Source organism: Salmo salar, chromosome 01 (genome assembly GCF_965601325.2).
Source record: "Salmo salar chromosome 01, fSalSal1, whole genome shotgun sequence".
In the NCBI taxonomy this organism is placed as follows: Eukaryota; Metazoa; Chordata; class Actinopteri; order Salmoniformes; family Salmonidae; genus Salmo; species Salmo salar.
The window spans coordinates 64,544,556-64,560,547 of NC_138291.1; the positions used below are offsets into that span (position 1 = coordinate 64,544,556).

At 41.7% G+C, this 15,992-nt stretch overlaps 1 protein-coding gene across 1 annotated transcript; it reads left to right on the plus strand.

Annotated features, from left to right (window-relative positions):
• Positions 1-2,241: 2,241 nt before the first annotated feature.
• On the plus strand, positions 2,242-12,838 carry LOC106605652 (prokineticin receptor 2-like). Its single transcript, XM_045696169.1, has 2 exons — positions 2,242-2,711; positions 12,063-12,838. The coding sequence occupies exons 1-2, from the start codon at positions 2,242-2,244 to the stop codon at positions 12,766-12,768; spliced, it is 1,176 nt and encodes a 391-aa protein (XP_045552125.1). The 3' UTR covers positions 12,769-12,838.
• The last annotated feature ends 3,154 nt before the right edge of the window (positions 12,839-15,992 follow it).

The window sequence follows — 15,992 nt, forward strand, 5'->3', positions numbered from 1 at the left end:
GTGCAGTATGACGGTGATTGCATTGTCTGTGGACCTATTGGGGTGGTAAGCAAATTGGAGTGGGTCTAGGGTAACAGGTAGGGTGGAGGTGATATGATCCTTGACTAGTCTCTCAAAGCACTTCATGATGAAAGAATTAAGTGCTGCGGGGCATTTGTAATTTAGTTCAGTTACTTTAGCTGTCTTGGGAACAGGAAAAATGGTGGCCATCTTGAAGCATGTGGGGACAGCAGACTGGGATAGGGATTGATTGAATATGTCTGTAAACACACCAGACAGCTGGTCTGCGCATGCTCTGAAGACGCGGCTAGGGATGCCGTCTGTGCCGGCAGCCTTGCGAGGGTTAACATAACACATTTAAATGTTTTACTCAGGTCGGCCCGGAGAAGGAGAGCCCACAGTCTTTGGTAGCGGACTGTGTCGGTAGCACTGTATTGTCCTCAAAGCGCGCAAATAAATTGTTTAATTTGTCTGGGAGTATTGTATGTTTTCTGCACTTGAATATTTGACATAACCTAACAGTCTGTTCATGGACTGCTAAAAAGCCATCAGTCTGCTAATAGTTAAGTAAATGGTTACCTGGACTATCTGTACAAGCAAAACCTTAGAAGAAAACCTGGTTCAATTTGCTTTCCACCAGATACTGGGAGATTAATTGATCTTTCAGCAGGACAATAACCTAAAACACAAGGCCAAATCTACACTGGAGTTGCTTACCAAGAAGACAGTGAATGTTCCGGAGTGGTCAAGTTACAGTTTTGATTTAAATCTGCTTGAAATCTATGACAAGACCTCAAAATGGTTGTCCAGCAATGATCATAAACCAATTTGACAGAGCTTGAAGAACTTTAAAAGAATAATGGGTAAATGTTGCACAATCCAGGTGTGGTAAGCTCTTAGAGACCTACCCAAAAATACTCACTGCTGTAATCACTGTAAAAGGTAATTCTAACATGTATCGACTCAGGATGTTGAATACTTACAGTATCTAATCAAGATTTATTAGTGTTTTATTTAAATATATACAAATGTTAGATTTTTTCTCCCAATTTGACATTACAGACATTTTTGTGTAGATCATTGACATTCGTGTAGATCAATTTTAGTCCCACTTTGTAACACAACAAAATGTTGAAAATGTCAGAGAGTGTGAATACTTTCTGAAGGCACTGTATCTACCTCCAGTTACCTCGTACCCCTGCACATTGATCTGTTACTGGTACTGCCTGTATATAGCTCCATTCTTATGAATTGTATTTTGTGTTACTCTTATTTAATTGTATGTTTTACCTCTGCATCTTTGGGAAGGGCTCTTTAGCATGCATTTAACGGTAAAGTCTACAACCGTTGTATTCGACAGGTGACAAATCAAATTTGATTTGATGGAATATTCAACCTCACAATTAGTGATCTCAGTTTGAATTATATTACTGATTAGCCAATGTGTGTGCACAATTGATCCTAGGAATTATATTAATTGATTGATTGTGCTCACAAACACACACACACACACACACACACACACACACACACACACACATAATTCCTTCCCTCTCTCTATCTGTACCCCCCCCTTTTTTTTCTGAGTGTTTCATATCACTCTATTGTGCGTTGGATGGTGTCCAGGTTACTACAGCCAGCTCATATTCCACAATATTATTCTAACCCTGAGAATAAATTGGCAATTCTCTTTCATCTTTGTCATGGTTATTCTTTCCTCTGGCCACAAATCACTATTTTTAATGAACATAACGTTAGGTCATTAACCCAGGGTATCTCTTGGATAGAGAGAAGTCTGGGGGCATGAATCTGTGTCATTGACCAATAATAAAACTATTAGCAGAAAATAAATTATGTCATTGGTAATTCTTATTATTTTACGAGCTCTGCAATGTCAACAACAGCACACACAAGATGACTTTTTTTTTCATGCTTATTTGATCCAGCCAGCATGTTCGCTTCTGAAATGTATATTTAATTAATCTTCAGAAACATTCTCTGGTCTCTGTGTGAGTCATGCTAAATTGAGATCAACTGTCTTCCAGGTGAAGATGTTCTCTTTACTGTCTGAGTGACAGTGGGATCTTCTCTTCACTCCAAAAGACCCTCTATCATCGATCCTGCAAGACACTTACACCATGACCCAAACACCTTATGAAATGATTCCTGGAAGACACTGACATAAATTATAAAGTAGACACAAATAAAAACAAGAAACACAAAACTTCTTGGGAATTCACAATGGGAGATCCCAACATCAGCCACTTAGCGGATGTATATGTTGAGACCCGTGACCACATGCTGGGAGGAAGCAAGCTTGACCCATTGACGGATAACTACGACATGGACTATGGTGTTCCCGACAACGAGATGCCCGACACCACGCAAGGCACAGCCTTCTTCGTCGCCACCATTGTCATCACCGTGGTGCTCATCTGCATTATGCTCGTCTGCGGTGTTGGCAACTTCCTGTTTATAGCTACTTTGGCACGGTACAAGAAGCTGCGTAACATCACTAACCTACTCATTGCTAACCTTGCAATATCAGACTTCATAGTGTCAGTGGTGTGTTGCCCGTTCCTGGTGGATTACTATGTGGTGAAGCAGCTGTCCTGGGACCATGGCCTGGTGCTGTGTGCCTCAGTTAACTACATCAGGACTGTGTCTCTCTACGTGTCCACTAACGCACTGCTGGCTATCGCAGCAGACAGGTGGGTGCCTCATTCCCTTTTATTGGTGTCTTTCAATGACAGGCATGTGTGTGTGTGCGTGTGTGTGTGTCCAGTAATTGCCTTGCACAGTTCTATTTTGTTGAGGCCGTCTTGACCCCTTGTTTTCTTGGTACATAAGTCAGCCTTATTGTAATCAATAAGGAACTCAGCAGGATCTACCATCAAAGTCAGTGTCAATATCTCTAAATTGTCCCCTGTACGTGTCTTCCTTCCTTTGTCGCACTGACCTGAAAAATAAATAGGTTTGTTTGGTTGAGTTTCTTATATATTGCTTCCACCTGTCAAATCATTTCAAAACAAACTAAAAAAAGAGGAAGAAGGTAAGCTATTGGGGAACATCTTTAATAAGGAGGACCAGCACAGAGAAAAAAATGTATGAAATGTATTCATTCACTACTGTAAGTCGCTCTGATAAGAGCGTCTGCTAAATGACTAAAATGTAAAATGTAAATGTAAAAGATCAGCCTGCTGTATAGAAGAGAACGACTAATCTAAGGCGGGATTCAACAGCTGTTTCTTCATTCACTCATCTAAAAGACTTGTCTCTCATCTTTTACATGCTTGAAAAACATATTTTAAATCAAAACTGTATCAATAATTAGAGAAGAAGTTCATCACACTTCTGGATATGAGTAGTTAACTTTCTTCATGCCAATGGCTTGTGTATATATTAATTGTCTTTTGTGCTGGCTACAGTAGGTACTGGATTTGATTGTGCTGGTTGAGGTGTTCAAGTCTATAAAGAACGAAAACAGCAGATAACCCTAACACACCACGTAAATTCAATGTGGAAATGTTGGTAATATTTGGTAAAGACTGTGCTCAATGAAAGTTCAAACTTTATTCACCTAGGTTTGTTGAATTCCCAATGGGATATCACAAAAAAAAAATCTGATTTTTGGTTTAGTTGTCATCTAAATGTGTTATCATCGCGCTTTCAACCATTTAAAAACACAACAAAGTTCACATGGGAATACTATGTCAGATATTTTGTATTTAAACAACAACTTAATGTATCACTGTGCTTAATCTGAGATACATAGTGCAAGTGATCAATGCTGTTTGAGATTCTGCACAGATTATTATACCAATTGTGAAGATCTTCACAGAACTGCGATCTTTGCATGCTATCATGAACATGCATGCTATCTATGATTATATTAGACGTAGTTATAGTTACAGTAGGCTAACTTCAAAATGTGGCTATGGATGTGTGACTCATTTTAAGGTTGAATAAATACTGTTACATTAGTTTGTAAAACAGCCTTAACATTAATCAATTTCCTGTATTACAAAAGTAATATTGAATTGTGTCTGGTTGTCAAAGCAACCAAATATCAACATTTAAAGGATGTCTAATGCTTGGATAGTTTCATCTGAGCCACTGGCTTTATGCTATTTTTTGGTTTAGTTGGAGATGGGAATCCAACATATCATTTGTTTAACTTGTCAACAAGTTAAAAGGCTTTTAAATTTTGTTTATTTAACTAGGCATGTCAGTTAAGAACAAATTCTTATTTAAAATGACAGCCTAGTAATAGTGGGTTAACTGCCTTGTACAGGTGCGGAACGACAGATTTCTACCTTGTCAGCTCAAGGATTTGAACTAGCAACCTTTTGGTTACTGGCACAATGCTCTAACCACTAGGCTACCTGCCACCCCAATATTTACTCTATAGCAAAAGTGGTACTGAATTGTGTTTGGTTGTCAACACAACCAAATATCACACTTGAAGGAGATGTATCTTTGTGCCACTGTCTGGCTTTAATTCCAGTTTGTCTACAAAATAGTCATTGATATGTTGGATTCACATTTCCATCTCAACCAAGAATCAAAGTTAAAGAATAGGACTACATAAATTAACTTTAAATAAAGTGCATTTCAAGTTTGATTTGATTGGATGTAGTCATTTTCTAAAACTTTGAGGTTTGGTTGAGAATCCAACATGTCAATTATTAATTTGTAGACACATTTGAACAGGACTAAATCTAACTAAACTTTAAATGCACTTTAAATAAGGTTTATTTTTAGGGACCACTTTTGTCCCGTGGAAGATACTTTTACAACTACTGGTTAAAAAGTGTATGAAAGTACAGCAAAATCACTTTAACTTCAGTTGATAACGCATTGTCCATTTGATGAAACAATTCAGAATTCTATAGCTATGTTACTGATTCAAGGCCCATGGCTTTGACTGCAGCACCCTCAGCACCCACACTTCCCACAGCTATGAGTACATGCAACTTAATATGTGAATTGTTAACCCTTTAGACCCAAATAGAATAAAAAAAAACCTGCTGCTGTAGATTACTGAAAATTTTCAAGATAAAGCTCATTTTTTACTAAAGTATGTGGACACCTGCTTGTCAAACATCTCATTCCAAAATCAGGGGCATTAATATGATGTTGGTCCTCCCTTTGCTGCCATAACAGCCTCCACTCGTCTGGGAAGGCTCTCCACTAGATGTTGGAACATTGCTGTGGGGACTTACTTCCATTCAGCCACAAGAGCATTACTGAGGTTGGGCACTGATGTTGGGCAGTTAGGCCTGGCTCATAGTCGGCATACCAATTCATCCCAAAGGTGTTCATTGGGGTTGAGGTCAAGGTTCTGGGCAGGCCAGTCACGTTCTTCCACACCGATCTCTACAAACTATTTCTGTATGGACCTCGCAGTGTGCACGGGGGCATTATCATGCTGAAACAGGAAAGGGCCTTCCCCAAACTGTTGCCACAAAGTTGGAAGCACAGAATTGCTGTAACGTTAAGATTTTCTAAGGGGCCTAGCCCAGACCTTGAAAAACAGCCCCAGACCATTATTCCGCCTCCACCAAACTTTACAGTTGGCACTATGCATTCGGGCAGGTAGCATTCTCCTGACATTCACAAAACCCAGATTCATACGTTGGACTGTCAGATGGTGAAGCATCATTCATCAATCCAGAAAACGCGTTTCCACTGCGATGAGCTTTACACCACTCCAGTCAATGTTTGCATTGCACATGGTGATCAAATGTACCAAGTATAATATATTATACTTATAAATATTACTTACGTATAAATATTTTTTTAATTATCCAAAATGTGAGCAGAGGACAATTTTCAGAAAGTATTTCAAAAGCCACACAAAGTAGGACATCTGATTGTTACAGAAGTAAGAAGAATATTTAGAACCTACAGGCTACTTATTTCATCCCAGGGACTGTTGAACTGTTTTCTGATTAGAAGAAACATTCTGTGAACACTTATGAGGAAATCTCACATTTATCTTAAGGGACATGACTGCGCTGAATTCTCAGAAGCCCTGTCCGGCCTACTCGGCCCACCCTCTGTGAGTATCCATAAAAATGACATAACTTGTAAACAGACGTGACATCAAGTTTCTTTGACACCATGAGGAACAAATGACCTAACTCTCCTTGGAAACCAATCACCGATTGACAAAAACCTATCCTACTCATACCGAAGCAATCATCCCAGAGGTGGTCCTGCAGGAATGCACTGTTTGCTGCATTTGAGACGGACTAAGTTTGCAATCCATCCCGGCTGGGAGCAGAGGAAGAATTCACTGCATGGAAGAGCTCACATAGACTTTACTTTCCTGGACTGAGAACTGAGAGGGAGCGAGAGAGAGTCTTGGACAACACGCCTTTTTCAGATAAACATTCTATCGTAACGTAATCCTACCTGGCAAACAACATCAGTGTACAAATAAAATACCGCATTGCAATATTAATTTCCTCTGAAAGTGGCGCTTTGTGTGTGTAAAGTGGTGGAAGTCTTTGAGTGTTGTAAGACGGCAGTTTAAATTTACAAACCCATGGTCAATATTGTCCCAGCACTGTCCACCTCAGATGCTAATCGATTGCCTAGTTCATGTCTATTCCTGGTTGGGGAATTATATTGTTCACGGTTGCGAAAGCCTATGTTGACGTACTCCTCTCACATTTTCTCTTTCAATGAATAAGATAATACCATTATCAAAGGTCCTGTAAATGTGTTCTGTTGTTCCCCATTGTACCCTGTTAATAAGAGTCTATTGACGTACCCGTGAATCAATCTAAGTAGCGTAATGAAAAAATCCCCATCAAACTGTCAGTTTAAGCTAGAAATATTTGTTTTGCACACCATGAAACATCTCAAAAATTGGTCTTCTCACAAAAACATCTGTAACGTCGGAACGGTTTGAGCTATGGTTTGGGCTACCACTGTGAAAAAGGGAGACTCTCTTGAACATGATGATGTTCTCCGTTTATAAAAATAATTTATGCATGTGTTATTCAATCCGTTTCTATGGGTAGTAAAGGCCAAAATAAATATTTGATCAAATTCCAAATCCAATATGACCATCTTAAAACAATTCCATATGTAATCTTAGTTAAACCCCCCCCCCCCCCCCAATTATTTAGTGTAGTAAATACAACTTTGAAATGTATTATTTGTGGCATGGAATTGTTTTAAGATGGTCACACTATGGATAATTGTTCTATTTATACATTGGAGATGCTTACCATACAACATTGACAAAGCTTGAATAATTATTTAAAGAATAATGTGCAAATATTGTACAATCCAGGTGTGCCAAGCTTTTACAGACTTACCTAGAAAAACTCACAGCTTTAATCGCTGCCAAATGTGATTCTAACAGGTATTGACTCAGGGGTGTGAATAAATTTGTAATTGACAATTAAAAAAAAAACAACATGTTTTCACTTAGTCATTATGGGGTGTGTGTAGATAGTGAGAACACTTTATTTTATTTTATTCAGGCTGTAACACAACAAAATCTGGAATAAGTCAAGGGGTATGGATACTTTGTGAAGGCACTGTATATATAGTGTATTGTTACGGCCTTATTTACAATTGTATTAAATACATTTGTTCTTCATTAATCTACACACAATACACTACAATGACAAAGCGAAAACAGGTTTTTAGAACTGTTTGCAAATGTATTAAAAATAAAAACAGAAATACCTTATTTACATAAGTATTCAGACCCTTTACTATGAGCCTCCGAAATTGAGCTCAGGTTCAGTCTGTTTCCGTTGATCATCCTTAAGATGTTTCTCTAACTTGATTGGAGTCCACCTGTGGTAAATTCAATTGATTGGACATGATTTGGAAAGGCACACACCTGACTATATAAAGTCCAACAGTTGACATTACATGTCAGAGTAAAAACCAAGCCATGCGGTCTAACGAATTGTCCGTAGAGCTCTGCGACAGGATTGTTTTGAGGCACAGATCTGGGGAAGAGTACCAAAAAATGTCTTCAGCATTGAAGGTCCCCAAGAACACAGTTGCGTCCATCATTCTTAAATGGAAGAAGTTTGAAACCACCAAGACTCTTCCTAGAGCTGGCCACCCGGCCAAACTGAGCAATCGGGGGAGAAGGGCCTTGATCAGGGAGGTGACCGATAACCCGATGGTCACTCTGACAGCGCTCCAGAATTCCTCTGTGGAGATGGGAGAGCCTTCCAGAATCTCTGCAGCACTCCACCAATCAGGCCGTTATGGTAGAGTGGCCAGACGGAAGCCACTCATCAGAAAAAGGCACATGACAGCCCGCTTGGAGTTTGAAAAAAGGCACCTAAAGGACTCTCAGACCATGAAAAACAAGATTCTCTGATCTGATGAAACCAAGATTGAACTCTTTGGCCTGAATGCCAAGCGTCTGGAGGAAACTTGGCACCATCCCTACGGTGAAGCATGGTGGTGGCAGCATCATGCTCTGGGGATGTTTTTTAGTGACAGGGACTGGGAGACTAGTCAGGATTGAAGGAAAGATGAACGGAGCAAAGTACAGAGAGATCCTTGATGAAAACCGCTCCAGAGCGCTCAGAACTTCAGACCTGAACCTTGAACCTGATCGAACATCTCTGGAGAGACCTAAAAATAGCTGTGCAGCGACGCTCCCCATTCTACCTGAAAGAGCTTGAGAGGATCTGCAGAGAAGAATGGGAGAAACTCCCCAAATACAGGTGTGCCAAGCTTGTAGCATCATACCCAAGAAGACTCGATGCTGTAATTACTGCCAAAGGTGCTTCAACAAAGTACTGAGTAAAGGGTCTGAATACTTATGTAAATTATCGAGGCACAAGGCGAGACCCAGAAACAGGCAAGGGTCAAAACCCGGGAGGAATAGAAAAAGGAGAATAGCAAAAAGGAGTACGAGAAAAACACACCGGTTGACTTGACTAAACAAGTGGCCCCCTGGAGAGGTTCAAATGCCGAAGAGAGGAGAGGTAGGGGGTAACGATTCTTGACAGTAATGTCATTAAGTCCCCGGTAGTCAATGCACGGACGCAGGGTCTTGTCCTTCTTCTCTACAAAGAAAAACCTTGCACCGGCAGGAGATGCAGAGTCCTCTATGTACTCTCCATAGCTTTGGTCTCTGGTTCTAACAGAGAGTACAATCGACCCCGAGGTGGTGTAGTGCCTGGGAGAAGAGCAATGGCACAATCATAAGGACGGTGCGGGGGAAGGGATGTAGCACGTGCCTTACTGAACACTTCCAGGAGGTCATGGTATTCTGTGGGGATAGCAGAGACATCCACAGTCTTGCTGACATCCAGAGGAAGACAACTTGAGGAAGGCTGTGCTGCTTGAAGGCAGTGGGAATGGCAAAATTGGCTCCAACCCAGGATGGGCTTGTGGTCCAATCAATCATCGAATTGTGCTTTTGAAGCCAGGAAAATCCCAAAACAACCGGGACATGGGGAGATGCAATGAGGAGGAACTGTATTGTCTCACTGTGGTTACCAGAAACCCGTAATTGAACGGGCACAGTACTATGGGTGACTTCCCCTATAGAGCGACCGTCCAGTGCCCTAGCATCCATGGGCACAGAGAGAGGCTGAGTGGGAACACCAAGCTCCGAAGCTATCGTGGCATCCATAAAACTTTCATCAGCCCAAGAGTCAATGAGCACTCAGAGAGACATAGATTGGTCTCCCCACAGCACAAGAGCAAGAAGGGGTGTGCAGGTGATGGGAATTAGGGAACTCCCAGTCTGACTCACCATAGTACTGGCACCAACTAGAGACAAGGTTTTCCTAATAGGGCAGGCAGCTATAAAATGTCCTTCCCCTCCACAGTACAGACAACAGTTATTATTCATCCTTCGTGAGCATTTCCCAACTGATAACCTAGCTCTTCCCAACTGCATAGGCTTAGGAGTATCCAACTCACCGGTCATAGATTCCCAAGAGGGCTCGGGTGGCTTCGAATCTTCTCAGAAGAGCTGCCTTCGCGCCATAGCGGGTGCACAAGTGTGACCAAGACCAGACCTCCTCTCACTCTTGCGTTCCCTTAGGCGTCCATTAATTTAAATGGTAAAGGCGATAAGGGAGCAGAGATCCATTGGCAATTCCCGAGCAGCTAGCTCATCCTTGACCACCTCAGATAATCTGTGCAAAAAAGTATCAAAACGAGACTCTGGATTCCAGGCACTCTTGGCGGCCAACGTGCGAAAATCAAACGCGTAGTCTGCCACACTACGGGAGTTTTGACGTAAGTCAAGCAGTTTACTGGCTGCCTTTCTCCCGGAAACCGGAGACTCAAATACCTTTCTCACTTCTGCCATGAATTCCTCCAGATGACCACAAATGGCAGATTATTGCTCCCAAACCGCCGTAGCCCAGGAGAGCGCCCTTCCCGACATTAGCGTAATAATAAACGCTATCCTCGATCTGTCTGAAGGAAACGAAGATGGCTGTAGCTCAAAAATAAGCGAGCACTGAGAAAGAAAACCCCGGCAGGTACCAGGATTCCCCGAATATCGCTCCGGAGGAGGTAAGTGGGGTTCTCGGGGAGCCAGGATAGGCTGTACAAACTCACCACAGATAGGAGAAAAATTACAGGGTGATTAGGGATTTTCAGAGGTGGCAGGTAGCCTCTGAGCTAACTCCCTGATTTGCTCCATAATAGCCTTTAACCCATGATCATGGTGTTCCGTTAAGGACCTGAGCCCTTCCAAAAGGCCCTGTAGCAACTTCTCATGTCTCCTAATGGTGGCTCCCTGCAGGGAGACAGCATGGCGGAGCTGGCCCAAGACTGCTGGGTCTGTCATGGCCAGTTCATACTATCAAGGCACAAGGTGAGACACAGAAACAAGCAGGGGTCAAAACCGGGAGGACTAGATAAAGGAGAACAGCAAAAGGAATACGGGGAAAAACACGCTGGTTGACTTGCCTAAACATACAAGACGAACTGGCACAGACAGACAGGAAACACAGGGATAAATACACTGGGGAAATAAGCGACACCTGGAGGGGGTGGAGACAATCACAGGAACAGGTGAAACAGATCAGGGTGTGACAGTAAATGTCATATTTCAGTTTTTTTTACCTGTTTTGGTTTGTCATTATGGGGTATTGTGTGTAGACTGATGAGGAAGAAAAAACGATTTAATCCATTTTACGTAACAAAATGTGGAAAAAGTCAAGGGGTCTGAATGCATTGTTAAACACTTTCATATAGTGTTTTGTGTATGTCCCTAACAGGGTCGAAATATCTCATGGTCCATGTGTGAACAATCCACCTACAATTATTAGGATTTAAGAGCCTGAGCTTGACCAATGTGTTTTTCTTAAAGTCAAACATGTAATTCTTCTGATAGAATACTAAAAACATGACATCTAGCTTTTCCCCTAAAAGTTATGAGGTACAATAGGTACCAGATAGTAGGAGTGGCCCAGCTCTGTTCACCATGGGCAGTGCAGCCAGGGCTAGCACATTAGGGAGCGACACCACTTTATATTTTCATGTCTATTACAAAGAGACACCCGCATCAGCTATGCAGGTGACGGTTATCGTCGGTTAACACTTGATCTGATTGAATCTAGGCGTTAGCCCCGCAATGATTATGAGAAGGTTGCGATATTATTTTAAAACATTTTTCTCATGGCCCAGGCTTAAGTTTTTCCTGGAAGATAGAGCGGTGATCTGTTGATGAGAATACTGGAATTAGGAAGGTTTTATTATACCATCAAACGAGCATTTATCTTATTTACCCTGGGTGATTTACCCTGGCTGATATTCATCCACTCTTGGTAGAGCATGGAAAACTGTTTAGAATTTTTCATTAACATTTTTGTTGAATTGTCATCATCCTCCAAGAGCAGCTCTACTGTTTGTAGACCCCATTAGGATTGGTTTCATGCACCTACGTTAAATTGTAAAGGAAGCGACAGTATACTTTTCATTTGCATGTAGCCTAATGCAAATCTAAACTGACTATTTCTCTTCCCTTGATGCAAGTAGTGGCCACATTTGTTTACTTTTTAACTTTTTATATACATTAATACACCCTCCTCTGTCCTCAGGTACATGGCCATCGTCCATCCTCTGAGGCCCCGTATGAAGTACCAGACGGCCTACTGTCTGATTACTGGTGTGTGGATCGTACCCATCCTCATCTCCATCCCTTCTGCCTTCTTTGCCTCTGAGACCATGTACCCTCACGGTGGTGCCAGCGCCTCTCACAATACCCACAAGACCTTCTGTGCCCAAATCTGGCCTGTGGACCAGCAGGCATACTACCGCTCCTACTTCCTGTTTATCTTTGCCCTGGAGTTCCTCGGGCCCGTTTTTGTCATGGCGCTATGTTATACACGGATTTTCCGTGAGCTCTGGTTCAGGAACGTCCCGGGCTTCCAGACGGAGCAGATCCGGAAGAGGTTGCGTGGTCGGCGTAAGACAGTCATGGTTCTGATCGTGATCCTGACGGCATACATTCTGTGCTGGGCACCATATTATGGCTTCACCATCCTACGCGACTTCCACCCGACACTCATCTCCCGCCAGAGGAACTCCCTGGTGGCCTTCTACATCATTGAGTGCATCGCCATGAGCAACAGCATGATCAACACCTTCTGCTTTGTCAGCGTCAAGAACAACACAGTCAAGTATCTGAAGAGGAATGTGCTGCTGTGCTGGAGATCCACCTATGCTCCCCGTAAGACCATTGACATGATCGACATCCAGGCATGCTCCATGCCCGAACCAAGGAAGTCGAATGCATTCGCTTGAGGTGAACGGGGAGATGCCATTTTGAAACATTCATACATGTTTTTTGGATGTTCTTGTTGCATCTGAAACTTGAGGCAGGGTTAGGGTTTGGAGTTCCACAGTTGTTATGATGTCTCTTTCATGGAGATGTCTTTGAGTTGGTGTGTTCCTGTGTTTTGGCACAACAGAACTTCAAAGAAGCTAATGTAAATATTGTTTTATGATATCACCACACATCCTAGTATCCTGGTACAATAAGGGATTAAGGGAAATTGACCATCTCTTTTTTCTGTCAACCAAGTAAGTGAGAAATTCTGTATTCCGTCAACCCATTTGTTTAGATTTTTTCAAGTCCGACATACAATCACCGGTCACTTTATTCGGTACACACATCTGGTACCTGGTCGTACCTGAATTCTTCGGGCATTCTCCAAGGTGTTGGAAATGTTCCACAGGGACGTTGGTCCATGCAGGCGCGATGGTATCACACAGTTGCTGCAGATTGGACGGCAGTACATTCATGCTGTGAACAGCCGATTTCATCTCATCCGAAAGATTCTCCATTGGAGTGAGGTCTGGCGACTGTGCAGGCCACTCAAGTAAACTGAACTCGTTGTCATGTTCCATGCAAGGTTTTTCCACTCTTCAATTGGCTAGTGATGGTGATCGCGTGCCTACTGGAGCCACTTCTTTTTGTTTTTAGCTGATTGGAGTGGTACCTGGTGTGGTCATCTGCTGCAATAGCCCATCCGTAACAAGGATCATCGAGTTGTGTGTTCCAAGATGCTGTTCTGCACACCATTGTTGTATTGTGCCGTTATTTGTCTGGTTGTGGCCCGCCTGTTAGCTTGCACAATTCTTGCAATTCTCCTTCGACCTCTCTCATCAACAAGCTGTTTTTGCTCACAAGCCTGCTGCTGACTGGATGTTTTTTGTTTGCCACGCCATTCTAAATCCTAGACACTGTCATGAGTGAAAAGCCCGGAAAGGGCGGCGTTTCTGAGATACTGGATCCGGTGCACCTGGCACCGACAATCATGCTATGCTCAAAGTCGCTTAGGTCACTCATTTTGCCCATTCTAACATTCAATCAAACAGTAACTGAAGGCCTCAATGCCTGTCTGCCTGCTTTATATAGCAAGCCACAGCCACGTGACTCATTGCCTGTAGGAGAGAGCCATTTTCGTGGTGTACCTAATAAACTGGCCAATGAGTGTAGGGTTCAATTGAAACAGGGTTCCCTTGTGCAGTGGTGGAAAAAGTACCCAATTGTCATACATGAGTAAAAGATACCTTAATTGAAAATTACTTAAGTAAAATTAAAAGTCACCTAGTAAAATACTACTTGAGTAAAAGTCTAAAAGTATTTGGTTTAAAATATACTTAAGTATCAAAAGTAAATGTAGAGGTATAAATTATTTCAAATTCCTTATATTAAGCAAACCAGACGGAACCATTTTATTTTTTTATTTTATTGACAGATAGCCACGGGCACACTCCAACACTCAGACCTCATTTACAAAAATGAAGCATGTGTGTTTATTGAGTCCGCCAGATCAGAGGCAGTACGGATGCTCTGTTGATAAGTGTGTAAATTGGACCATTTACCTGCCCTGCTAAGCATTCAAAATATAGTGAGTACTTTTGGGTGTCAGGGAAAATGTAGTGAAGTAAAAGTAGTCAAAAATATGAATAGTAAAGTAAAGTATAGATACACCCCAAAACTACTTAAGTAGTACTTTAAAGTATTTTTACTTAAGTACTTTACACCACTGCTCTTGTGGAACCCAAACCTTCTAAACGTGATGTCCTACTGAGACATTTAGAAAAAACTGTGAAGTGTACTTCTATGGTTTATAAATTGTTGTTAGATCACATGCCAGTAAACACAGATGGAAACAAGATTTACAGGTGGAAATAAGGTCTTACTGTATCTTTGAAAGCCCACAAATGTTCCTATAACCTCTAAGCTAAGTTCAGACACACCCTCTCTCAGTTTAAAACAATTCACATAGGGCCCGATTCCAATCGGAGTTAAGCGCACGTAAGTTGAATGCAATTTTTTTTTATGCACTTTTCTCTCTTTGCGTATTCTGTCCTTGAACTTAAGCATGAGTATAGTGTGCTATTCACCTGCTATTCATTTTGAGTGGAGATCGAATAAAGGTGTGTCTACAGACATGCTGTATTCTGACCTTTACTTAATTCCCTAATAATTCCACCACTTTTACGCACAAGGAAACAATGAATAAGTTCTAGCGAATCTACTGGTTCAAAGTGGAAAAAGCATCTACTTAATTTTTTTCCGATAGAAATAACAACATTTTCCATGCACTGTAATTTCCAACTTGATTAGAGCTGTTGATGAGAGCTAGGCAAATGAGTAATCCGCTTGGATAAGGGAATTGTATATATGTGACACATTTTACCTTATTATAGCTGGAGACAAATATGAAAAAGGTCCTATGGCAGCTGTTAGGTTCTAAATTCTGGCACAAATTCATTGTATCTAATCCAAGTTTATTATTTTACGGGACACCGGATAAGACAGGAGAAATACTCCAGATATAACAGACTGACCCTAGCTCCCCGACACATAAACTACTGCAGCATAAATACTGGAGGCTGAGACAAGTGGGGTCGGGAGACACTGTGGCCCCATCTGACGATAGCCCCGGACAGGGCTAAACAGGCAGGATATAATCCCATACATACTGTATGCGCCTACAGTAGAAACGACAACACGATACACAGAAAAAAAGGAACTTTGATAGGAACGCACACATGTCCAAAGTTAATATGTGTAAGGAAAACAACAAGGAAGGCAAAGCGAGCGCCAGCAAGAAAATGACCTTTGGTCATTCATAACTCATGCATAATGGCTTAATGATGTAAACACAAATGTGTTAACACTTAGGGAGTTATCACTAACAGCTTAAACAGATAAACATTAAAGCCATAAACTATACATTTCCTTTTATTTGTACATTTTTTAAACAATACAAATACATTCAGTAAAAGAAAGTCCAGCAATGCAATTACAATTAACATTACATATGACTGTGAATAGTGTAGCTTGACCAAAAAGGCACAGACAGAGAGGGCTGCCTCGCTTCTAGTCCTGAGGAAACTTTGCAGTATTTTGTTGGACTTCCTGACAGGGCGCCCCCAGGTGGTGAAGGTAAGAAACAACATCTCCACTCCGCTGATCCTCAACACTGGGGCCCCATAAGGGTGCGTGCTCA